The sequence below is a fragment of the Hyperoodon ampullatus genome, assembly GCF_949752795.1.
Source record: "Hyperoodon ampullatus genome assembly, chromosome: X".
NCBI lineage: Eukaryota > Metazoa > Chordata > Mammalia > Artiodactyla > Ziphiidae > Hyperoodon > Hyperoodon ampullatus.
Window position 1 is genome coordinate 119,087,908 of NC_136913.1, and position 26,724 is coordinate 119,114,631.

Below are 26,724 nucleotides of genomic sequence, written 5' to 3' on the forward strand. Positions count from 1 at the left end.
TCTGTCTTACGTCACTATTTGTAAATAAAGAATGTAACCACTAAGTTCACCTAGAAAAAGTGAGCCATGAATACATGAAGTTTTTAGACATATGAACCAAAAGTATTAAGCTACAGTCATCATAGTAAACACACAGTCCATTTTGTTCATATATATGGCATTTCTAATTAAGTGAGGCTTTCAATTTTAACAGTGTCTTTTAAATATATTGATTTATTTTCCCCAGCTTTATGGAAAGGAAGGATTATGTACTAAGAAAATGTAAGCAAGTGATATTTAAAAACTTGTATAATAGAAAATATAATTATTTTCTAAATAACCAGTTCAAAATAAAGCCTTCAATATATTAGAAAAATATTATTTTTAATATTTTATTGTGAAATAGAGGCAGCTATGTGTGTGTTAAGATAATCTTAAAAGAAATATAATAATCACATTGCTAAACATTAGTAGATTCACATTTTTATATTACATTCCTGCTTAAATAGGGAAAAAAAGCTCATCATACTATTATGAACCTAGTATATACGTGTTTCTACTCAACATTCAAATAAATAAAACTTTCCTCTATTCTAAAATAATCATGTTACACAACCACATATTTTTAAAAACTAGATCTCATTCTGGTTTTCTACTGCCACTAACGGTAGGTATTTCATGGTCAGTCTCTTTTTTAGGATCTACCATATTTTTATACCTTTCCCCACGATGTCTTTCCAGGTATGGCCCCAAGTTAGGAGCTGGTCTGCAGCAGCTTACAATACGCTGAAAAGCAAAGAAAAAAAAATGAAAATTTAGAGTGTTAAGTCTCCTTGCTAACCAAAATGAAATAAGAACCGTAGAAAAGTAAAAAATGATCATCTAAATTCTTAATATACTGTCTACCAAAAAAAATGACACTCAAATGTAACCAATTGTTAATAGAATTGTATGAACTACAAAGCCAAGATAATTGAGTATGTAAATGATTTCAAAAGAAAGTGTTTTGTGAACCCATTCAAGCAACAATATCACTTCATATACTTTCACTGAATTCTCAGACATTTCTATCCTGGCCTTAGGGTGAGGGTTAAGTGAGGATCTAAACCAGTGTATGCCTGGGAAGTTTCAAGAACCAAAGAGAGGGTCAAGCCATTGATCTAGATCCACAAAGCACTCACCTAGATCTTGAACCCAATCTGCCTGCTGAGCCTACCCTGTCATTGTCCTATTGAGATGTCATAATCAACTCCCCTAGACCTCCATGGAAGAGGGATAACTCAGGGTCTAGACTGGGTTCAAGAAATTTACCAGAGTTTTTCCAGTTTTAACATGCTATTACAGTATGTATTATAACCAGATGAAGTTTTAAGGGTGAAAATTATAGATATAAAGGAAAAAGGTCATTTGCTTTGTGTCATCTCAGTAGAACTCAGTACGGGTATAGATACCATAACTTTTAAAGTATAAATAATATTAACATGCTTACTTGAAGGATGGTTCCTTCAGCTTGAATTATTTTTATAATAGCCATAATTGGAATCCAAATAATGCAGAAAATAATCATACGCCAGCCTAGAGCAACTCCCCAGTCAGGGTATGGAATTTGGGCATAATTAGGTCTATGAAATTGTACCAATGACCAGATCAAGATTGCCTGTGAAAGTAAAATATGAAAAGAAAATGGTAAAGATTAAGCTTTGTTGCACTAATGATTTCATTTGCACTAAGTATTAGCAATTTGATTCCATTCCTTATCTAAAGCAATTAAAATGAAAATACATTCAAGCCAACTAAGATAATCAGGTAACTAGCCAGAAGATAAAATACTAAATGAACCAATCTAAATAACTTGTATTTGGCTCTGAATAGATTCTTCCAAAATTAGCACTTCCATATACTTATAAAAGATACAAATACTTGTACAACATGTATTTCAATAAAATACTGAAATACAACATGTATTTCACCTATAATAGCATGGTTTTATTCTGTTCTATAAGCTAGCCAGCATATCAATCAATTCAATGAGAATGTAAAGTACACTTTAGTGAACATGCTCTGCACCTTGCTTAGCAGTTGTTTCTATTATTTTCTACTACACAGAGCACCCCTTACTCCACACCCAAAACACACACGCATTCACACATTGGTACATAATTACCAAAGAACGCTTCACTTTCTTATTGAGAAAAAAACAAGCTCAATATATGTTTGGGCAAAACAATGACTCTTCAAGATGAAAACTAAGGCCAAGTTTTTTAAAAAGTGTTTAAAAAAAACCTACTAGAATGTTGCAGCATTAAAACTAATTATTTAGAAATCTATATAGCAAACAAAACAAAATGAGCAAAAACTAAAAAATCATCTAGTAGTTCCTCTAAATTTACCTGTCTTGAATTTTATAGATATTCAAGTTTAATTTTAGAATTAAATAGATTAATTTCTTTCATTTCATTAGAGTAATTTAAGTTTATTTCACAATTACCATAATTTTACATAACTACAAGAGAATGGCTGAGGGATAGTGGAATCTAATATATATGACTTTATACAAAATAGATGATAATGTATATCATTTAATATCTAATACTTTTGCATTTTAAAGTAAATCCAGTTGTCAAACCTAGTAATCAGTGAAAATTAGCTGGCTAAAAAGCCTAGCTAGATCTTCTAAGTTGGTAAAGCACTTATATTATTATGGAGACTTGTGGAGACTTGTGAAGTAAGGAAAACAATATTTAGTAGCACTGTGAAAATCATTTAGCAAGAATATGGAGCATGCAAATATTTTATTTCAGCACACCCAGTTCCCAACCGCTCACTACTTGAACCTGACCTTATAATGTTAAAAACACCCTCTAAAACAAATTCTAGATCAAATTATGTAATGGCCTTTTCTAGGAAAACCTTTGAAGCATGGGGGCAGTGAGAACCAAAGCATCCTCTATAAGGCTTTGCCACTGCCCCACCCCCACCATTATCTCTAGTCCATAGAAATTCTCTGTCCCATTAAGTGTTTATTTTGGCATTCAGCCTTTTACTGTCCTGAGCTTTTATTTAAGGATATCATGTCTATATGTCATGTTTCTCCAAGAAGACATCTTTTGCTTTCCCCCAGCTCCTAAATAGCACCAATTTTTTTTTTTTTTTTTGTGGTACGCGGGCCTCTCACTGTTGTGGCCTCTCCCGTTGCGGAGCACAGGCTCCGGATGCACAGGCTCAGCAGCCATGGCTCACGGGCCCAGCCGCTCCGCGGCATATGGGATCCTCCCAGACCGGGGCACGAACCCGTATCCCCTGCATCGGCAGGCGGACTCTCAACCACTGCGCCACCAGGGAGGCCCCATAAATAGCACCAATTTTTAACATAAACTATTGCCTCTATTGACACACGTGAGTTTCTTTTAGTAATTTCAGATACTAAACACTTCACATAAAAAAATATGCATTAACAACTGAGTGTTGTTTCTTAGCAATTAGTATATTTAGGTTGAATTCCTTGAAGGCAGAGACTGGGTCTTAAGCAGAGAGGTTAAGAACATTGTAGATGGCTCAGCATATTTTTTAGGGAATGAGCAAATGACTGGCTTTTAAAAATGTATCCTATTGATAATTTTTAAGTATCTAGGACCTTTAAGTCTATAGGAGCCTGGTTATTTTCTCAAATGGTAACTGTTTAAGCCTATGGCCTCAAAACTAAAACTACAAAGAAAGGCATTGTAATTTAGCCAACTTGGAGGCGCCAGTCATGAAGTAAAAGTTGAAAATCATTACTTTATGACATTAATTTGCCTTACTCTATTCAGTGTGAATAATTCAAGTTTACCTTAGAAGTGTTTAAATACATATATTATTGATACCAAATTCATGGCATGTTAATACTTACCGTCAAAAGGATAGGCGTAATGAAAAAACAGCAAGCTCTCCACCATAGCCAGAATATCCACCTTTTTGCTCCAGTCATCATTTCTATATCTTCAATGAATCTGTTGCCTCCTAAAAACAACAAAGAGTGCATTCAGCCCTTATTTATACTTTCATTCATTAATCATTGTGGCCCCAAGTCATCTTTCTATGTCTAAACGTTTCTAATACTACAGCAATGAAGCATATATATACCTTTCACTACATTTTATTCATAATAAATTTTTGTCCAGTATATTATACTTAGCTATTACAGTAAACATAATGAGAAGGAATCAAACTAAGTCATTTTAGTAAAATGTGTAGATAATTCTATAGTCACTATTTACCATAAATCCAGATGATCCCTATTAGTTCCAGTATAGCTGCAATCAAAATGCCCCATCCAACACAGAAGTGGTCAATCAGAGGAACCCAGTAAATTCCAGCCTACCAAAAAATATCAGTTACTTTTAAGTATATTTTTAATTATTTCTATGATTGATGAGGTACTCAAATTGAATCTTCTAATTTGATTTTAACATATGCTCCTTGGTTTCACCTCTGCCAAAATGCGAAAAGGAATGTTTTCAAATGTAAACACAAACGTGGCTTTAAATATCTCAAACAGGATGTACCTTTTATTCTATACTGAGTCACTGTTAAAAAATAAGCATTTAGAATAGTTGATTATCAAAATGATATGCAGTGTGTGCTGTGTAGTAGCTGCCAAGAAATACAGCCTATGTTTAAAGTATATAACTTTATTGTAATTGGGGAAATTGTCCATTATTGGGCTTTTTCCCCCTCTGCAAAATATACTTACTATTGAAATTGTGTTATACTGGGGAAAAAAACTGGGCTAAAACTCAGAAAACCTTGATGCAAGTCAGACTTGGACTTGTCACTAAACATCCTCTTAAACCTTGGCTTCCTCATTTAGATTATAAAGTACATTCCAACTAATATTTTGTCTATGAAAAAATACTGTAGTATACCTGAGTCACACAGACGAGGCCAAGGAGAAACAAAATGAAGCAGCAACCCAAAGTTATGGGAACCCTCATTTTCTTCATCACTTTGGGAAATAAATCTTGAATCGTTGTTGTAATCGTCTCTTCAGAAGGGAAAAAATGACATGTCAACTCATTTGCCAATAATTTTAATCACAGAAATCAACTTCTATTAATCAAATTTACAAATATGTGTTGAGAATATACGCTGGGCCCTACTTCTTACTTTTAAAAATCCACGGGGTCCTTTCTCTTGCCAGTGACCACTCATCAGTTCTGATAAAACTCAAATGGAGCTCTATTTGTTGTTTTTAGTCTGTTTTATAAGGTTTTTCATTGGTAGCAATTATAAGGTAACAGGTTCCCAAGGGCTGAAGTAGTTTGAAAGAGGGTTATAGGGAAGGAAGAATTCTAGTAGAACTTCTAAATAAGGTGAATATTTGAATAAATAACTTGGAGACAGAAAGGCCTTCTAGGTTTAAGAAATAAATGTGTTCGTGAAACAGGGTACTGGCTAAAAGTAGAAGGATATATGAGTAAAAGGATTAAGAAACATATTTGAGATTTTTGGAGGGCTTTGAAAGTCAACTAGAGGAAGCTGGACCTTACCCTGTAAACTATTAAAATGGTGTATGTAAGAGCACAATATGATGAAATTCAGAATCTTTAGGTGTGTACCCTAGGGGAAATCCCTATGTGTACACAGAACCATGTGCAAGAATAGTCATTGCAGCAGTGTGTGTAATTTTTAAAAATTGGAAATAATCCAAATGCCCATCATTATGGCAACAGATTGTGAATTAATTAGCACTATATGTCTATGTGTCAACATGGATTCATAATACATATAAAAAACAACTGTCAGAATGATATGTATGCTATGAAACTTCACATTTATGTGAAATTTTAAAAATTTATATGTTATTTATGGATACATATAAAATGTATACAAACATGGTCTGAATAACATACATAAGCCATGGTGACAGTTGCTTCTAGGAAGGAAGAAATGTGAATTGTATTAGACAGAGAGACACAGGGGACTTCAAATTTATCTATAACAGTTTAGTTTTCTAAAAAACATCTGAAGCAAATATAAAATATTAATCTCTGCTCCTTTTGGGTGTCTGATACATGAGTACTTTGGATTTTTCCATATTTAAAACTTAAGTTAAAAGGAACTTTCAGAAAGATGATTCTGAGAGTAAAAGCTAGAGGGAGGCAACAAGGGTAAGAAAAGGATGTTTTTAAGTAGAGGAAACATGAGTAAAATATAAGAGGGATATGTTAACATTGGGAGTATTACTTACCAACGGAAGCAAACTGCGAGTCGAGACCCAAAGTCAAAAGCATGAAGAAAAATAATATGGACCAAAATGGCCCACCTGGGAGTTGAGCTAGAGCTTCTGGATAAGCAATGAATGCCAAATCAAAACCTAAGAAAAATGAATGGTATTTTCATTTAAAATTAGTTGCCAAGAAAACTCACATATTTGAACATTTTCAAAATAAGATACTAGAAAAATCTCATTTTAATTTGGCAACGCAATCCATAATATACATTCTTTAGCAACTGTTTCACTTTCACTTTTAAAAGCGTTTGACTGGGTTGTTCTACGATGTGATAATGTGAACATATGACGTGAATTAAGCTAGTGAGATAAATTTTGTAGTTGGTACATTTCTCACATAAGAAATCTTAACTATATCAATGATTTTGTTCAGCTGATTTTATTTATTTTTTAATTAATGAAGAACAATTGTCTTAAACTCCAGAAACCTAAATTAGGTCACCTTAGCCTAGAAATTCTAAAAAAATTACACTATCAAGAAAGATATGTTCATGGAATTAACTTTTTAGTCTTTAACTCTCTTTCCAAATGTTTACCCAAAATCACTATATGTAGTGCCATTTAATTATTTTTTTACTGTACATTTCACAGCCGTGTAGTGCCATTTTATTTTTTTTATTGAAGTATAGTTGATTTACAATCTTATGTTAGTTTCAGATATACAGTATAGTGATTCAGTATTTTTTGCAGATTATACTCCATTATAGGTTATTACAAGGTAATGGGTGTAATTTTAGTGCCGTTTTAATTATTATATGGATACCTGCAAAATTGTATGTAATGAAACTATAAATTGAATCTTATTTTCTATTTGTTTTTTTGTTTGTTTTTATTTTTGACTTATTTTAAACATTTTATCAAGAAGGCACATTTTTTTTATACAGCAGGTTCTTATTAGTCATCAATTTTATATACATCAGTGTATACATGTGAATCCCAATCGCGCAATTCATTCTATTTGATGTATGTTACCTTTAGAGATGCTTTATTAAAAAATTTCAGTCATGTTATATGATACTCAGTTTTAAGTATTTTAAGTTTCTCCAACCTCCCAGAGGACTGATCTAGGAGTCAGGAGAATTAGCTTCTAGCCTAGGCTCTGCCACTTCCTAATGATTCGATCTTCTGCAAGACATAACATTTCTGTGCATCAATCCACTCCTCTGTAAATGAGGAGCTGGATACTAGATGATCTCCAAAGTCCTTTCTAGTCCTAACATTCTATTCTCATTCATCAATCTCTCCATCAAATGATACTAACCATAAATAGAAATTTAATAAGAAAGTCCTACTTAAAACAACCCTAGAACTCTGTTCCTGAGAATCTTTAGCCAGATAATTAAGCATCCCTAGTTAATGTCTTTAAAGTTAGGAAGTTCACTAATCAGATTCCTTTCAAGTTGGACACAGCTGTATACTCAGTCAGTTGTGTTTCTATCTGTATGACATTTGTGCGTTTTAAAAATTCAGACCTAATAGTGTAATTTTACGTGGATTAATTTTTATATATAGTCTCTCATATATTCATATATACATATTAACACACACATGTATATATATATGTATGTGTATATAGATATACATACACACAAATGAAGATAATGCATGTAAAGTGCATAGCATGATGCCTGATACTTGCAATTGTGCAGTAAGTATTTCCTATTAAGGACTAAACAAAATTTGGAAAAGATATTCTTAAACAAGTGTTCTGTAATGTACTGTTGTTTCTGAGATCATCTAAGAATTATTAAATCATTAAAACAATCAAGTTATATAAGATGAAATGAGAAAGAAAACACAATACCCTAAATCTTGAGTGCTTTAATTGCTGTAAAATGTATCAGTGTTTCTTAAATGAGCTATATTGAGTTAATCAAAGTTAATAATATATAGCATTACATACCTGATTTTACAACTTGAGAGACTTCCTTTCCAGATATATGAGCCATGTGTCCCAATATAGAAAAAATAGCAAATCCAGCAAACACACTAGTGAGGCAATTTGTCAAACAAATTACAATGGCATCTGAGAAGCAGTTGTTATTGAACTTATTGTAAGATGACAGAGCAACTAAACCACCCCAAGCCACTGACAAGGAATAAAATATCTGTGTGGCAGCATCCTTCCAAACCTACAAGAGAAAATAATATTTAAAAACACACTCTTAATTTTTCATTTGTATAAAATATTTCGTATATACAAATGAATAAATATTCATACAAGAAGAAAATAAATACCCAAGTACCCACTACTCAGCTTAAGAAATAAAATGTTACTAGTCTATTAAAGCCTCCCTGTGCCCCTTCCTGATCATATCACTCTTCCAACCTCAGTGGTAACTGCTATCCTGACTTCTGTGTTTATCATTTCTTCAATTTTCTTTATATTTTTACTAACCTCAACAATATGGCATTTAGCTTTACATGTTTCTGAGTTTATAGAAAAGTTTTCTTAAAGCATAGAAACTTATACAACCTGCTTTTTCCATTCAGTAGTGTATGAGATTTATCCATTATCAAATTGAACCACATGAAATTTCAATTTTGTAAGTCAAAAATGAAAGAATATAGGCAAATTCATATGGTTCAATTAAATGTATGTAGTTCTGAACATTTTTTTCCACTGCTGTATTGCCCCACTAAATATTGCCAAATTGTGCTCCAAAGTAGTTGCATCACTTTGCACTGCCACCAGCTGGTATGAGAGTTCCCATTCCCCTACATCCTTGCCAACACTGGTCAGAACTTTTAATACTGTCCAAACTAGTGGCTGTGAAATGAGTTTTGATAACCCTAAGTACTTTATAAGGTTTAGCATGTTTTTATGTGTATATATATATTCCATAGTCTTTTCCTGTGAAATTCCTGTTCATACTTTTTGCCAATTTTTTGTTTGGGTTATTCACCTTATTTGAGCTCTAGGAATTCTTTATGTAGTTCGGATTCTAATCCTTTAGCTGTTATATATGTTAGTTTTTTTCTCCCAATTTGTGGCTTATATTTTTCACCTCTTAACATTGTGTCCTTTGACGAACCAAAGATTTTGTTTTAATGTAGCTGAAGGTATTCATCTTTGCTTTTATGTATTGTTCTTGATTTCTCTGACTTAAAAAAAGAATCCTTAGCCCAAGGTCATAAAGCTACTATCCTATATCTTCTTCTAAAAGACTTAAAGTTTTGCTTATATCCTTAAGTTTTCAGTTCACCTGAAATTGATATTATGCATATTAAATTAGAAATCCCAACACACTGTTTTCTAAATGGAATATCAATTATCTGAAGATAATTGATATTATCAATTATGTCCAAAGATAATTGATATTTTCAATTATATCATTTGGATATCAATTTTATATCAATTGGATAGTCCATCCCTTTCCCACTGACCTGCATCCCCACCTCTGCCACATATCAAGTTCCATAGGTTCATGAATCTGTTTCCGAGATTACTATTCTGTGCCACAGGTCTGTATGTCTATACCTAGGCTAACACCACATTGTTTTTATACCTATAGCATTATAATATTTTTTCATATCTGGTAGGACAAGTCTTCCTCACTTCCTCAGAAACACCTTGCTTTTTTGCCTTTTCTCCTTTGCATAAATTTTAGAATAAATTTTCAAGTTCCATGGAAACGGTGCTGGGAATTTGGTTGCAATTCTATTTACTCCACATATCAACTTGGGGACAATAAAAACATTAATTCTTAACAAGGGTGGTACTAGGCAGTTTTTGAAGAATGATGATACATTTAGGCATCCCCTCAGTCATCCAGTACCCTCATTCCATGTTTTGATTAGAGCCTCACGTGGCTGGCCTCATCTCTCCATCTAATTTGACCCCTTTATCATTCCCCCTTTCACAATTTGCCCCTCCTATGTCTCTGCTAAAGGACAATAATAAATCTTAGAAACTAACCTAGGTAAATCCATTTTAATAGTAAAATTCTGTAGATATAACATTACTCCAAAGAAAGATCTAATTGTGAAGACTTCACATAATAGGGCTGGCATATATGTAGGCAAAAGTGTGTTTTTAGTCCATCTGAAAACAGGACTGGTCAGTGGAAGGCAGGCCGTATAACATGCTGACTAACAGTTCTTGCTCTGGAGTCAAAAAGAATGAAGCCTAAATCCAGTACGTCTCACTTTCATTGAATTTGATTTATTTAACATCTTCAAGCCTGTTTCATCATCTATAAAGTGGAGATGATGATGATGATAATAATAGTAGTAATAATTATATGTCCTAGGAAGGATGTGAGAATTAAATGAGATAACATATGTAAAGCAATTAGTAGGATACTCAGTGATAGCTATTATTGTTTTTATGGAAAAGAAACATGAACTGATACTCGGTTTCTTTTGTGGAAGTTAAAAATAATAATTTTCTCCTTGAAAGATATGTAATCTATTTCCAATTTCAATTGAAATAAAGTTGTTAGGAGTGAAATAAATACTTACTAGGCCTTCAGAATACAGCTTGATGTTAGATTATTATTACATTTTATTTCTCACATGATTTTGTTATATAGAAGTGAAATATATATATAATATATATACTGGCAGGAAGCCAGTAGGAAGTAAAATGGATGGATAAATAGATGGATAGATAGACAGCTAGATCACGGTTAGTTCACTTATGTATAACAAAATCATGTGAGAAAAAAATGCTCTCTTATTTCTTAGGCGGTTGTACATATTAAGAAATGAACAACAGGCTTACGTTGGTCTCTCAGCTCCTTTGACTTGATACATTATGTATGCATATGTGAGTGGGGGTAAGGAGGCTGGAGGTCGTGTGGCAGGTTTGGGTTGTGTAAGAATGCTACTGCATACCATGATGTACCTAGGCTGCAAATAAAAGTGAAATATAGTTCCAAACATAGTTATAATCTCTGTATCTACCCATCTCATAGCTATATACAAGATTATTAGTTGAGTGATTAGGAAACCTTAATTCAAGATGCAAAAGCAGGCTATGTAGATTTAATTAAATGTGACTCTTCCTGGGTCTCAACTTCATCACTGTAAAATGACGGAGTTAGTAAAATAGTCACTGGAGGCCCCTCTAGCTATAAATTTCTATGGTTCTCTACTCTCCTAGAGATATCAGTAGAGTTCAAATACTTAAAGAAAAGGAAAAAATATATACTTATGATTGCATGTTTAGAATATGGATTGGAGAGGAATAAAAAACATCTAAGAAAAAATTCTCATTGCCAGCAAACCCAAAGAAGGCATGAGGGTAGTGTTTGTGTTGGGGAGAGGAGGTAGGATGATTAAACTGTATGTTTCATAAGGAGCTTTAGGCTTAGCTCTGATGTTTTAAAGACAATAGAGACACCGAAACACAGACCAGTATGAAATAGTCATATAAAATTTTCTGGATAGTTTCATGGAGCTATAAAGCCCAGGTGATCTGAGGCTTGTAAAAGCCACTTAAAGGAATATCAAAGGGGTTTTTCAACTGTGCTCCAAGTTATGAGGTTTAAAGAAAATGGAGGGTCCACTTCTTAGGGAAAATGTTGCATCTACAATAATATAGTATTATATAACAGCAATAATTAAAATACTTGTGTCCTCATATTTATATAATGGTTTACCATTTCAAAGAACATTAAAATATTTTATCTTGTTTAATAACCTAACAGAGGGAAGATGGTGAGTCCCAACTTCCATTTTATTTGCTTCTCATCCATTACCAAAAATGGTCTAGATGGAAAGAGACTAACAGACAAGATTAAAAGATATGAGGCCCAAGATAAATGAAGAAATCAACAGTGGCCTACGGACACATCAAACTATGTTAATCTCCAGCATATAAACAATAAAAGTTCATGGTTCTAAAATAATTTAGGGTTTTTTGGTTAATTATTGAGTGAAAATTATTTGGACACACAGAAGGTAACTGAAGGCCAGAGATTGACCTCTCAATTTTCAAAAAGGTAAAGGATGGATTTCCATGACTAAAAACTGATAAATTTGACTTGCTTACCAGAAATGTTCTACAACAAATAATTAAATATCCCGATTGTGAGTATTTAGAAAGTCACAATTGCTGGAAATTAGCATGAGTTCCACAAAGAATACCATAGCATTTCCATTTCCATAGCCTAATATCCATTTTGCCTAACACTACTAATATGGTAGATATTGTAGTGTTTCTTGATTTTAATGTAATATCGTGGGGTTTTACCGGACCAGAAGCTTAATGTGTTCCAAGAATGTGACATGACTACTAAAAAAGTGAAAGTGTTATTAGCCTGTATCAATAGAAGCATAGTATATAGAGTACACTTACTGACAATGCTGTCTGCAGTCAAAATTGTAAAAGATTTTATGTACCTATAATACACACAGCCATTGTCTGGAGATGGACTAATATTATAAGGGGTTACCAATTCATATTCATGGCACATATTTATGTGTCTGGTACAAGTAACAGTTTTGTTTATGGAATGCTTCATCGATTTCAAATTTATGTTTTAACTTCATAATATTAACTTTTGATACTAACTTTTAAAGACAATTAAAATTTATATTGGGCTCAACGTCGGCACCCCCCACCAGCTTGTCAGTCTGGCCAGCGGGGCGAAAGTGGCAGCTGGCCGGCCCTTTAACACATACCCGCGGGCCGACACGGACCACCCATCCCGGGACACCCAGGGGGAGCCTCACAACGTGGCCCCCAATGGGCCATCAGTGGGGGGCCTGGCCGTCCCCCAGTCCTCCTCCACCTCCCGGACCCCGTTCGAGCCCACGGCCCCCCCAGCCCTGGAGTGCTGGGCCCCCACGCCTCCGAGCCCCAGCTGGCCCCTCCAGCCCGCACCCTCGCCGCCCCCCCCTGCACCCCCCGCCCCCGGACCCCCCGGACCCCGCTCGCCACAGCGGGAACCCCAGCGAGTTTCCCACGAGCAGTTCCGGGCTGCCCTGCAACTGGTGGTGGACCCCGGCGACCCTCGCTCCTACCTGGACAACTTCATCAAGATCGGCGAGGGCTCCACGGGCATCGTGTGCATCGCCACCGTGCGCAGCTCGGGCAGGCTGGTGGCCGTCAAGAAGATGGACCTGCGCAAGCAGCAGAGGCGTGAGCTGCTCTTCAATGAGGTGGTGATCATGAGGGACTACCAGCATGAGAACGTGGTGGAGATGTACAACAGCTACCTGGTCGGGGACAAGCTCTGGGTGATGATGGCGTTCCTGGAGGGAGGCGCCCTCACCGACATCGTCACCCACACCAGGATGAACGAGGAGCAGATTGCCGCCGTGTGCCTGGCCGTGCTGCAGGCCTTGTCCGTGCTCCACGCCCAGGGGGTCATCCACCGGGACATCAAGAGCGACTCCATCTTGCTGACCCATGATGGCAGGGTGAAGCTGTCGGACTTTGGGTTCTGTGCCCAGGTGAGCAAGGAGGTGCCGCGGAGGAAGTCCCTGGTCGGCACGCCCTACTGGATGGCCCCGGAGCTCATCTCCCGCCTTCCCTATGGGCCAGAGGTGGACATCTGGTCTATGGGGGTGATGGTGATCGAGATGGTGGATGGGGAGCCCCCCTACTTCAATGAGCCACCCCTCAAAGCCATGAAGATGATTCGGGACAACCTGCCACCCCGACTGAAGAACCTGCACAAGGTGTCGCCATCCCTGAAGGGCTTCCTGGACCGCCTGCTGGTGCGTGACCCGGCACAGCGGGCCACGGCGGCTGAGCTGCTCAAGCACCCGTTCCTGGCCAAAGCGGGCCCGCCCGCCAGCATCGTGCCCCTCATGCGCCAGAACCGCACCAGATGAGGCCCAGCGCCCTGACCCTGAAACAAAGAGCCCCTTGGGTCACCCCTGCCCTGCCAGAGGCCAGTGGAGGGCCGGCCCCTGCCCCTCCCAGCCCAGGAGACACTCTGTATGGCACTGCCCTCCTTCCTGGGGGGTGAACTGCCGTTTTGATTTTGTGACTTTTAAAAAAACGCAGGGACTTGTGGGAGCACACGAGGCTCCCAGGACCCGCCAACCCTCTGGGACAGGCCCGCCCCAGTGTTGTCCTGTCTCCAAGAAGGACGGGCGGCCTTCCCATCACTGGAAATCTGCAGTGGGGGCCGCCAGGGGTGGAGACAACACTACGAAAGAGGTGTGTGTGCGTGCGTGTGTGTGTGTGTGTGCGCGCACACGTGTGTGTGTGTGCACACGCATGTATGCATGTAGAAGGTCCAGCTCCTCTGTCCTCCAGCCTGCGAGTGCGTGTCTCTGAGACCTCGCCTGATCCACAGCCCCTCCCCCCTGAGCCATTGCGGGGGTCGATCATGAACGTCTGAAGAGTGGCCTTTTCCCTTTGCCCCACACCCCTCTCTGTGGCTGGATGCAGAGACAGGGGTCAGGGCTTCCCACCCACCCCCAGCCTCTGCAGAACATGACTACTGCACCTGGAACAGCCTCCTCTTTTCTAGAAGTCTATTTATATTGTCATTTTATAACACTCTAGCCCCCATCTGGGGACAGATGGTCCCTGTCCCGCGGGGTGGCACCAGGGACAGGACCACTGCTTGAAGAATCAGGTTCCTGCCCCCTCAGCACAGCCCCGCCCGCCCCTCCCTCAACTTAGTTTTACAATTAAACCAGTTTCTTGTTTAAAAAAAAATTATATTAGACCATTAAACCATCAGCTATAATCTTTAAATCTACTACGAGTTTATCTGATAAGTCACATAGCCCTAGTCATCAATTTGTGGGTATTCATGCATGAAATATTCTTTTTCAGATTAATAAGCCCCAAATCCTTTTGGTCAAATAGAATCAGTTTGAATAAAATGACTTTGAAAATCCTATTGCTAAAAATGATTGTCTCACTTCCAATAAGAGAGCATTAGTGCCATGTTCAATAGTTAAATCAGACATCCTAGGGGACGGAAACACTATTAAACTTAAGTACATATTCTTTTGCAAGCTACTATATTATGACACTCAATGGCAATCAAAGATTTTCAATATTGGCTTTTAAGTTTTACCTCCTCAGATAATTTGAAATCCAAATTGTCTTACCTCAGCTTCCCTAAGTTTTGTAAAATTTGACTGTGCTCCAATATAGTATGAAATGCCTTTTGATGCACCATCCAGAGTTGCCCCTTGGATCAGCAGGATGAGCAAGGCAACATAGGGGAAAATAGCTGTAAAATATACCACCTACCAAGAAGAACAACCAAAAGTTAATGTTATTTTTTTAAATCATGGTGTATAATTATATACAAATAAAGTTATTAGCCAGTTGAAATTAGTAAAATAAAGTATCAAAGATTTCATTAGGTTATTAATGTCCGATAATACTAATACCAATGTGGGCATAACTTTCTCTTTCTGTTCTCACCACTCTCAAATGATCCACTTTCAAAACACTCTGATGTATGAAGCAATATTTACCAGGTTTGTGTTGTAAATACTCAATACATTAGCAATGGTGACTTGGAATCTAGATCGAGTGCCTTCCTAAATGTATCCTAATAAATGTCTGAGGGGACTGAATAGCACCTCTTGGTAAATTACTGCATTGATGTGGGAAGGGAAATGATTTTAAACCCTGAAATGATACTCAATCCCCAAGGAGAAGGAAAATCTCCTAGTAGGTGTCCAAATCCCACGAAAGTTGATTAAGTGAATACTTAATCAACACTTGCTATTATTATCCTTAAAGCTACCATTAAGAGAGTTTGATAGCACACATATATACGTGTGAACTGCTTGTGTCCTAGATAATACATGGTTCCAGATGAGCAGACTGCCTTTGAGGCTGGCTTTTCATTAATGTGGATGATTTCTTTGGTCCATAGATGTCCTATGTTTGACAATATGCCCAAGGAGATGATTTAAACAAGTCATCCAGAGACCAATAAAAATTAATTGCGTGGGTAAATGGCTTTTAATGGATTCTTTCAATATTAACATCAGAAAGGAGCCAAAGGTTTCAAAAATGTGCAATTGCAACATTATTTTGGAAAGTTTCCACTGACTTTGTGATGTTCACTGTGTTTTTCTGACCTAACAGCATGTCTCATTACAATGTAACATTAATTGACTGTGCTAGATATTGTACCAGAACACAAAGATAGTATCCACAGTTATTCCTGTCGTCTGTCTTTAAGGAAATTTCAGTCTAGTAGTTACAAACACATACACATTTACTTTTCTGAGTACTGTCCAACTGCTCACAGAGAAAATTTCATACTGTTCTCTGAAATTGCCACAATGTTCTCTGAAAGTTTAAAAAATAAAACAATGAAGTGGGAAATGTTTTTCAGAAGAGGACTCTGCTGAGCAAGGTTCTGAGTCAATTTTGGCAAGCTTTAAGAGAACAATGGTATAGTTTTTTTCCTTCTCTCTCTAACAAGGGGAATCCTGACACTGTCACCCTATATAACATATATAACAAGGATCTAAACTTTCCAAACCAAACATTGCAATACATAATTCCATTCAAGATGCTTCTTTATTATAGTAGGACAGAAATACTCCCAAGCCTCAGAATGCTGTATCAGCTAGAAGGGCCCAAGTTTAGAGAAATTGCACACATCTAGTACTAATTTTTGCTTGTTTTGTTTTATTTTTAATAATAGCAGGGTTCTTATGTATTTTCTTAGAGCGAGGCTGCCTACTTAGAAAACTTTTCACACATTTGAATGTTCCCATCATAGAAAAAACATGCATTTGGTACTACCTGGCATTGAACTACAATGAAATTGGAAAACAGCTACATCACTGTCTAATGTGTTTTCTAAATTACCTTCCCAGAAGACTTGATTCCTCTAAATAGTGCTGCTCCAACTATGAGCCAGGCCAGAAAAAGACAAAGTGCTAAATACCACACAATGACTCCAGTCTCATCCAATCCACTTGACCGTTGGAGCGCCACTTTACTGAAAACACATAAGCCCTTTGATGAACACACAATCACTTGTCTTTTTTTTTTTTTTTTTTTTTTTTTTTTTTTGCGGTACGCGGGCCTCTCACTGTTGCGGAGCACAGGCTCCGGACGCTCTGGCTCAGCGGCCATGGCTCATGGGCCAAGCCGCTCCGCGGCATGCGGGATCTTCCCGGACCAGGGCTCAAACCCTTGTCCCCTGCATCGGCAGGCGGACTCTCAACCACTGCGCCACCAGGGAAGCCCCACAATCACTTGTCTTAATACATTCAATTTTTTAATATCTTTCATCCAGGGAGAAGCTTCATGAGTACTTTATTAATACATCAACATTGTGTGAGTCTTTTATTGATACAATTGTATGGAGGGGCAAACATAGTTCAGTGAAAAATTAAGCTCTGAACTTTCTGGTCAACTGCAGCCAATCCAAAGTTCCAAACCCCAGAATAAAAGACCCACTCATTCCTTTAGCTATGATTTTCCCCTAATATTTCAAAGCCCCTGTATGGAAAGAATTTAATCTTACATCAGATTATTTCATTTTACTTGTTACAGTAGTTTTTTCTCAAGTTCAAATGATGGAGAAAACATTTAAATTGTATTAAATATTTTCTTATTCATCATACTTGTAGTTATCAAACCTAAATGGTCCCATTATTTATACCTTTTTCAAAGGTATAATTCCATGATTTCCACTAGGGACATATATGGATCTAGGATTTTAATTCTTAGCTTGATATTTGGAACATTTCAAGGTCCAAATTTTAAAAGGGTCACAAAGAGCAACAACATGGAGCTGAGGAAGAGCTCATTACAGCAATAGTCAAAGAAGTTATGTAAGGGTAAAGGGTAGGTATACAGTAAGGAGATAAAAGAGAGCTCAGTTAAAATTAATAAAAGCAAATATAACCCCAAACATCTATTTTTACCATATAATGACAATTATAAGCAAAATGGATAATGAAGAATCTCAGCCTTAAATAGCAATTTTGCCCCCAATATTACTCATCACCCAACTGTTTATCATTAGAACTTGCTCATTAGAGTCTAAAAGTTGCATATTTTTCCCTCAAAGCAATACCCTAGCTTATAGCTAATAAACACTGTATAAATCATCACTGAGAACATTGTGCCCATTTAATAACTAATTTAAAATGACAATCTATTAACTATGAGCTAATTTTGCAGGCTACTACTACTCACACAGGCTAGGTAAACATTTGAGTCAAATGAAGTATAATTTGCTCTGACTTGACTCCCCCCCTTTTTTTCTACTTATATGAGTTAAGAAAAAAGCGGATCAATATTTTATGGTTATAAACATTTTTAATAACATCCGTTTAAGATGTAGATAATTTACTGTACTCACTTCCAATATTGTTCACTGGGAAGCTGCCCTGGCTGATAAACTTCACTTCCATTGATGCAGGTAAAACTGTTGGCATCTACCCAGCTTTTATTCACTTGGAAGATTTCACCTAGCTTTATACTCACATTACAATGTGTCACTAAAAATTAGAAAAAAGAATACATACACAGACACATACTTAGTTTTAGAAGAGTACTTACCTGGAAAAAAAAAGTTTTAATGATGAAATATTTAAAGTACTGTCTAAATTGTTACTTGGTGAAGGTGGAGTAGAAATCTTACAAATGGAATAAGCCATGCACATTCAGCATCTGAAATCCTCTCTACTACTAAGCTGGGGGTGAGTATGAAAATATCTGCCTTTTTAAATTGTGGTTCTATTTAGAGTAATAACAGCTATAGAGTAACAATCATTTCAGTTGGGTCTTAGTGCTCTAAGGAACTTTTCATATGTGGACTTATTTAACCTATATAGATAAATGACACCTTTAAATTCCTAAGAAGTGTTAAATCTTTATCACTTTATCCTCCAATATACACAGGCAATCCCAGTGGTAATAGTCTACAATATGGATGCTACATTGTCCCAAAGATTAGCAACATTCAACCATCAACTGAAACACTACTACTATCATAAATAGTGCTTTTCTCTCTTACCACTTTCCCATTTTCTTCCTTTTCTTGATGCCCACAACTTAGGCCTGCAAGAAGTACTCCAAGTAGTGGTTTAGCCTTACTGGGTGCCTTCAGAAATTAACATATTGCATTAATCAATTTTCAGGTTATACATGCTTTATTCTGCTTTTATCAATAACCTATGGCTCACTTAAAATTGAACCTAAATTGGTTAGAAAATGATTTAACCCTTTAATCTTCTTAGAAAATATAAAAGAATGATGCAGAGTTAATAATATTTTTTAAATAAATAAATGAATTTTACCTACAGGAGATCTGCTACAGGTTTTATCTGCCCAATAAGAACAAGTTTTCCATGGTAGTTCACGTTGAAAAGAAGCAAACATGTAGTAAAGACTATGGGCAATTATGACATTATAATACATTGTCACAAAAATGGATATCAGGACCATTGTAATCCCCACACCTGGAAAAGAGAACAATTAAAATAAAAAACAAGTGAAATTTGTTTTCCTAATTCATAAAGCTGCATCTCAATTTCCACAAAATCTATTTTAAAATGAGAAAATTGTTTCAAACAATGTTTTCTCTCTCTCTCTCTCTTTTTTTTTTTTTATGTGGGGAGGCAGTACTACTGTCTGAGTAGCTTTCTTGTCAAAATTATTTTGATGATTGACTTTCTGAGACAGTTTTTTAGTTGATCAGAAAAAGGTTCTAAGATCAAAGACCTGTATTAAGCCATCGAATTCACATAAGGGAAAACCATGTTCATTATTCTTTCTTATTAAGTCTATAAATTCTGGTCAGAGTGGATACTACTAAAAAAAAAAAAACTATTCAATGCTCATATCCTATCGACTCGCTGACCAATACTTCCCTCTTCATCTATAAACCAGCATTTTTAAAAACATCTTTATTATAATTGCTTTACAGTAGTGTAGTAGTTTCTGCTTTATAACAAAGTGAATCAGCTATACATATACATATATCCCCATGTTTCCTCCCTCTTGCATCTCCCTCCCTCCCACCCTCCCTATCCCACCCCTCTAGGTGGTCACAAAGCACGGAGCTGATCTCCCTGTGCTATGTGGCTGCTTCCCACTAGCTAGCTATTTTACGTAAACTGGGACCAAGTGAGAGAGTGGCATGGACATATATAAACCAACATTTTGACAAGTAGAAGATAAATCCTCTGAATGAATGTCCTAAAAGGAGAGTGTACAGCATTTCTACAAGTGCATGTAAAGAAAATTCAATAATTCAGTAACAATAGAAATTTAAACTTCTGAAATTCCTTTAACTCAGTAGTTTCAAAATACAGCAAGCATATTGAATGTAACTCCTATGTTAAGACTAGCTTTTGTGACAAAGCAACAGAGTGGCATGGACATATATACACTACCAAACGTAAAATAGATAGCTAGTGGGAAGCAGCCGCATAGCACAGGGAGATCAGCTCCGTGCTTTGTGACCACCTAGAGGGGTGGGATAGGGAGGGTGGGAGGGAGGGAGATGCAAGAGGGAAGAGATATGGGAACATATGTATATGTATAACTGATTCACTTTGTTATAAAGCAGAAACTAACACACCATTGTAAAGCAATTATACTCCAATAAAGATGTTTTAAAAAAAAGATCAAAGAGACATATCAACAAAGAAAAAAAAAGACTAGCTTTTGAGGTAGCTTCCTTAATATTCCAGCACTATTCTATTCACCTCGCTATAAATACATTTTTGATGTTACACTGAAGCCTTTACAAGTAGTTTTCAGCAGCTAGCACATACGAAAATGATATCTAATCTTCAAACAGAAAGGCTATTGGATGTTTAATAACAATGAAAACATTTAAAAAAAAACCTCTCCTAGTGTCCTATTCCATGAGGAGCATCCAAGAAAAACTAGTGACCTGCCTTTCAACTCTTCTGAATGAGGCGTTCTAAAGGATATGCAAAAGCAAGAAGACAAAGACCGCATGTGAAGTAGAAAAAAAACCAGAGCCATAAAGTTAATGCACAAGACTGTGTGCCAAGAGCATTCAACAGGTGAAAACAGGAAAATAATGACACCTTTACAACTCTCTCATATCCTTCTTAACCCCTACCATATCTGCAGCCCAGGCTAAAGAGAAATATAAATTAACATTTGATTTCTAAATTCGACAGTGTCAAATAGTCAGAAAAGCAACGTATGCCCTTTTGCCTTTAATATGAGGACAGCTATACGCAGGAATAGACCAATAAGCACAATAAGGAAAGCATTTTAATACCAACCTTGAAACAATGGTAGAATCCTCCAAACTGAAACTGGACCTAAGCTAGCAAATTGTCCCAGTGAACACTCTAGGAAGAACAAAGGTAAACCAGCCAGTGCTAGCATAATCGCATAAGGTATCAAGAAGGCACCTAGAAAACACACAAAAAGAACAAAAGCACTATTATATGCCCAAATCTTGATGGCACTTTGACAACTAGTACAACATTTTGAAAGCATTCTGATATAGTGGAGTCAGAGAGTACTGGGTTTAAGCTCCAAATTTACTACTGTCTGTGAGAAAATAGTTGATTCTCTAAATCTTGGATTCCTCATCCATGAAATGGGGATGCTAGTATTACCTAATGAGGTTGCTGTGATTGTTAAAAACAATAGCCCGGGGCTTCCCTGGTGGCGCAGTGATTGAGAGTCTGCCTGCCGATGCAGGGGACACGGGTTCATGCCCCGGTCCGGGAAGATCCCACATGCCACGGAGCGGCTGGGCCCGTGAGCTGTGGCCGCTGAGCCTGCGCATCTGGAGCCTGTGCTCCACAACAGGAGAGGCCACAACAGTGAGAGGCCCGCGTGCCACAAAAAAAAAAGAAAAAAACAATAGCCCATAAAAAGCAATCCAGAGAAGTTGAATGATCACAGGCTTTGGAGCTAGATAGCCCTAGCTTTATATCCTGGCTCCATCATATACCAGTTATGTGACCTGGGGCAGTTTACCTAACCTCTTAACCTTGGGTTCCTCATAAATGGGAAGAACAATGCCAACTCATCAGTTTGTGGTAAGGGTTAAATCATAGACCCTATGTGAAAACACTTGGCAAAATGGGCAGGCACATAGTATATTTTCAAAGTTAAGTTCCCTCCTTTCTCCTTAAAAAACAAACAGTTTTTAAGACTTAGGGTTCAAATGTTAAATGTGGCTCAAAGTGGAAGTTACTGCAGCTAAGTTCAGTATTCTCCAAATAGTCATAAGGGTCTTCACTCAACGTTAATAAGAAACATTATTTTTGGTGGAAGAATCTGAACAACTGAGATGCATTCAGAATTAACTTTCAATTTCATAAGGACTACATTCTGGCCAGTTAAATGAGAGTGGTAGTATCATGTGCAGCTTTGGGGAAATGTCCTTAAAAGAAAGGAGGCACGTCTTTCTTCACGTTTCCACCAGCCTGGTAACAGAACAGCTCAGCAGCAACTTGGACCACGAGGTGGAAGATGTATGTTGAAGATGACAAAGCAACAGAGTATAACAAACCAGGGCTCCCAATACGTTTATGAATCTCCCGTGCCCACACTGAATTGCTTGTCTTTTAATCAACTCTTTTTGTTTAAGTTATTGTTGCAGTGAAATATTATTCAGCTTTAAAAGGAAGGAAATTCTGACAAGGGCTACAACATGGATGAACCTTGAAGACATTATGCTAAGTGAAATAAACCAGTCACAACACAATGAATATTGTGTAATTCCACTTATATAAGGTACGTAGTATAGTCAAATTCATAGAGACAGACAGTAGAATGGTGGTTTCTAGGGCATGTGTGGAGGGGAGAATAGGAAGCTAGTGTTTAATGAGTACAGATTTTCAGTTGGGAAAGATGAAAAAGTTTTGGAGATTGATGGTGGTGATGGCTGCACAACAATGTGAATGTACCTACTGCCACAGAACTGTACACTTAAAATTGGTTAAAATGTTAAGTTGTATATTTTATATACTTTATGACAATTTTAAAAATGCCAGAAAAAGTGAATGTTAGCAACAGTCAATGTGCATGATGGGAATATTTTCCAAAATCTTTGAGGTGCTCCCTTGGGTACCAGTAAGATCAAAATTCAAAATTCTATTGTTAGAGACAATGTTACTGGGCTTCACTCAATTTTATTTGATGAAATAAGAAATTAAGTGTTAATATAACCACAATTACTTGCCAAAGGAAGTGTTATCACCCAACTATTAAATATTTAAATCCTTCAATGCTCTATTCTTACTTCTCTTTCAGTTTGTACGCCCTACACTGACATGAGGGAATTTCTTACACATCTAGAGCTTCAATTGTCATTTATATGCAGATGCCTCACAAATGTATGTTTTCACTTATTTCCCTGAGATCAATTATTTTATGTTTCAAAGTCTCCTCAAACTCAACATGTCCAACACCAAATTCATGATCAGCACCCCCATACTTGGTTATTTCCCATCCATTCAATTGAGTAGGCCATAAAGCCAGGACCTTCACTCTCCTTTACATCTCATATCCTAGTATAAGCTCCTGTGTCATCATGTACTTCTTGTTATCACTTATCTCATTAATACATGATTTCTGTGAGTATTTGATTGATTAATGTCTATCTCTCACACTAGAGTGCACATTCCAGGTGAGCAGAGACTTTTTTTTTTTTTTTTTTTTTTTTGGTATGCCGGCCTCTCACCGTTGTGGCCTCTCCCGTTGCAGAGCACAGGCTCCAGATGCTCAGGCTCAGCGGCCATGGCTCACGGGCCCAGCCGCTCCGCGGCATGTGGGATCTTCCCGGACCGGGTCACGAACCCGTGTCCCCTGCATCGGCAGGCAGACTCTCAACCACTGCGCCACCAGGGAAGCCCCGAGACTTTATTTTTGCTCAAACTCCTATTCCCAGAATACAGCACAGTGCCCACCCTTTATGTGGGTGTTTAATAAATACGTGTTAAACAAATCTTTAAGCTCTGAACTCATAATTGGGAAATAAGTTTGATATGAAAAATGTATAAATGTAATTCCTCTCCTTCCTGTCTATATGAAGATTTGAGTTATTCCCCAAGCACGGTTAGTGGATTACACTTTGACACTCATCTTGAGATTACCCTGGCTATTGCTTTTAGTTCTGTGTTTTAGTTCAGTGCCATTTTGTACATTTACCTGAATTTCTTGAATGCTTCTAACTTGTCTAGTACCATGATTCCTGTATCTATCCCCTCTCATTATCTAATCCAAATATACTGTTCAATTCCTTGGGTGGAGAATAGTATATACTTGAGGCTCACAAGTGTAGGTAGAAGTCCTGGGGATGGGGATGAGGGTAAGGGAATGGGAGAGTTTATCTCAGGACTCAAACTCTGTGGGTTCAAGTCGTGCTTTTGCTGCTAGTTTCAAATGAGTTTACTTAACATCTGAATCTGTTTCTGCATTTCCAAAAGTAGACACAGTATTAAAAATACCTATAGCACAAAATTATTGTGAGAACTATGTGGAGGAATGACCCTGGAATTACTTTTAAACTGTACAGTGACACAAATGTACATTAACTATCCCAGTGTGAATAGGGTTGGAGTGAATCCTAAAATAGCAGCGGGGGTAGGGAGGAGGTATTTGGCCAAGACTCACAATTTGTAGGTAACAACTTTTACAGCATTTCTACTTCGTTTTTGTTTGTTTCTTTGTTTGTTTGTTTGTTTGTGGTACGCGGGCCTCTCACTGTTGTGGCCTCTCCCGTTGCGGAGCACAGGCTCCGGACGCGCAGGCTCAGCGGCCATGGCTCACGGGCCCAGCTGCTCCACGGCATGTGGGATCTTCCCGGATCGGGGCACGAACCCGTTTCCCCTGCATAGGATGGCCCAGTTATCTTCTGTGGTCTGGGCTAGTATTTGGCTGGTCTGGCAGGTAATTGAGGTGACCTCAGGTCCCAGTATCCAGCATCGGCAGGCGAACTCTCAACCACTGCGCCACCAGGGAAGCCCGATCACTCGTGTTTCTTGCTGTAATTTTGCACTGACCTCTGAATCAGCAATTATGGCAGTGATTGTGATGCAGGAAGGGGCTCTTTCTGTTATTTGGGGCCCATACAGAGTTAGAAAGAGAAGGGCTTTGAATTTCAGGTAACGACGGTCTCAGTCGGTCAGTGAGTGCGAGGCGAGGTCGTGCGCTCCGCAGCGAGCGGCACAGGGGCAGTGCAAGCCCAGCCAGAGCGCACCGCTTCTGTTAACAGAGGCGAGGCGCAGACTGCTGTGATGGAGGCGGCCTCTTGGGACACACCGTAGGCTTGGGCCACTATCCTAAGCCTACATGTTGTAAATGTCATGATTGCATTTAATGGTCCTGGAACAAGCAAGAGAGCGAGACTTTGTGCATGTGTGTGTATGTGAGAGCATGCGCTGAATGATGTGCGTGTGTGGAAGTGTGATATGGTGGACCTGCATGTGCTGGGTGCCTGTGGGCGTACTTTTGGTTTGGGTAAAGCACTGTGAAGGGATGGGGGCGTTAGGGTGTATGTGGTGTGTGTGTTGATGGGGGCAGGGAGGGGGAACCTTCCAGTCACCCATGGCTCAGCTAGGTGACTTAGTATTCAGCAGTGGGGTGGCTGAGGGCCACTGGGAAGGGGGTGCCTGATATTTTGGGCTTTGTGGGACTCTGGAACCAGACATTATCTTAATCAGAAATTCTGGATCTTTCTTAGCTTGCAGACCACCACCAATAATAGCTACAATTTATTGAGCGTTTACAGTGTGCCAGGTCCTGTGTGCTAAGGTCTTTCCCTGTATGAGTTCATTTGACTCTTCTAACAGTGCTATGCAGTAGGCACTGTAACTTCCTGTTTACTCTGGAGGAAGAAACTGAAGGCACAGAGTGTTTAAGCAACTTCCCTCAGGCCACTCAACTCCTAAACGGCAGAGCCAGGCAGCCTGGCTACATAGCCCATGCTCTTTGTCACGATGCTCTACAGCCTCTTATCTGTCATCTCCCTATCAAAACCCACTTATTCTGAGGACCCCAACACTCTCCTTTTACAGCTACGGAAAAAGGAGCCTGGAGAGGAGAAGCAGCTTGCCTTGGGCCCAAGTGGCCACTGGTAGAGCCCGTACTTCAGCCACAACCTGCTCTGTCCTTGACGTTGGGCAGCCAGCCTCCTGGGCTGGGTGGGCGGCATCTTCTCTGTGAGCACCTTACACAATTCTGGTCCCACTGTCATTAGCAGCCTTGATTTCAAGGGCTTGAGCATAGCCGGTCAGAAACAGAGTCCCTTTGCTGGTTTGAAGGCAAATGGAATCATTCCATTTTGTTTCCCTTTTGTCATTAATATTGTGAATGAGGGTATATTTTGCTTAAGGCTGTGCACATATGCACCTTCCAAAGTCCTCCAACCTATCAGCCTCGCAGTATTACGGGGAAGGCGAGTTTGACAAATCTAGTGAAACACCTCAGAGGACACTAATCCAGGAGGGTTATTGCCAATTTTTTTTTAAATAGCCAAAGTGCTAAGGCAGGATCTGTGTAACACCAGGGGCTAAGCCATAGGAATATGAAGATTCTTTTATGAATGGCTCTTGGTGATATG

General features: G+C 38.1%; 1 protein-coding gene and 1 pseudogene across 2 annotated transcripts; one reads left to right on the forward strand and one right to left on the reverse strand.

The window, feature by feature from the left end:
* Nucleotides 1-618: 618 nt before the first annotated feature.
* LOC307069820 (sodium- and chloride-dependent neutral and basic amino acid transporter B(0+)-like) lies at nt 619-26,388 on the reverse strand (the record flags this gene model as incomplete). Its single annotated transcript, XM_079728130.1, has 13 exons — nt 619-765; nt 1,469-1,636; nt 3,869-3,978; nt 4,236-4,335; nt 4,884-5,002; nt 6,209-6,334; nt 8,154-8,382; nt 15,278-15,418; nt 17,010-17,142; nt 18,517-18,655; nt 19,457-19,618; nt 21,425-21,556; nt 26,178-26,388. The coding sequence occupies 13 exons, from the start codon at nt 26,386-26,388 to the stop codon at nt 619-621; spliced, it is 1,917 nt and encodes a 638-aa protein (XP_079584256.1).
* On the forward strand, nt 11,286-14,038 carry LOC307069068 (serine/threonine-protein kinase PAK 4-like; annotated as a pseudogene). The gene is made up of 2 exons: nt 11,286-11,297; nt 12,779-14,038. The product of its transcript is annotated as a serine/threonine-protein kinase PAK 4-like (transcript).
* Nucleotides 26,389-26,724: the final 336 nt, after the last annotated feature.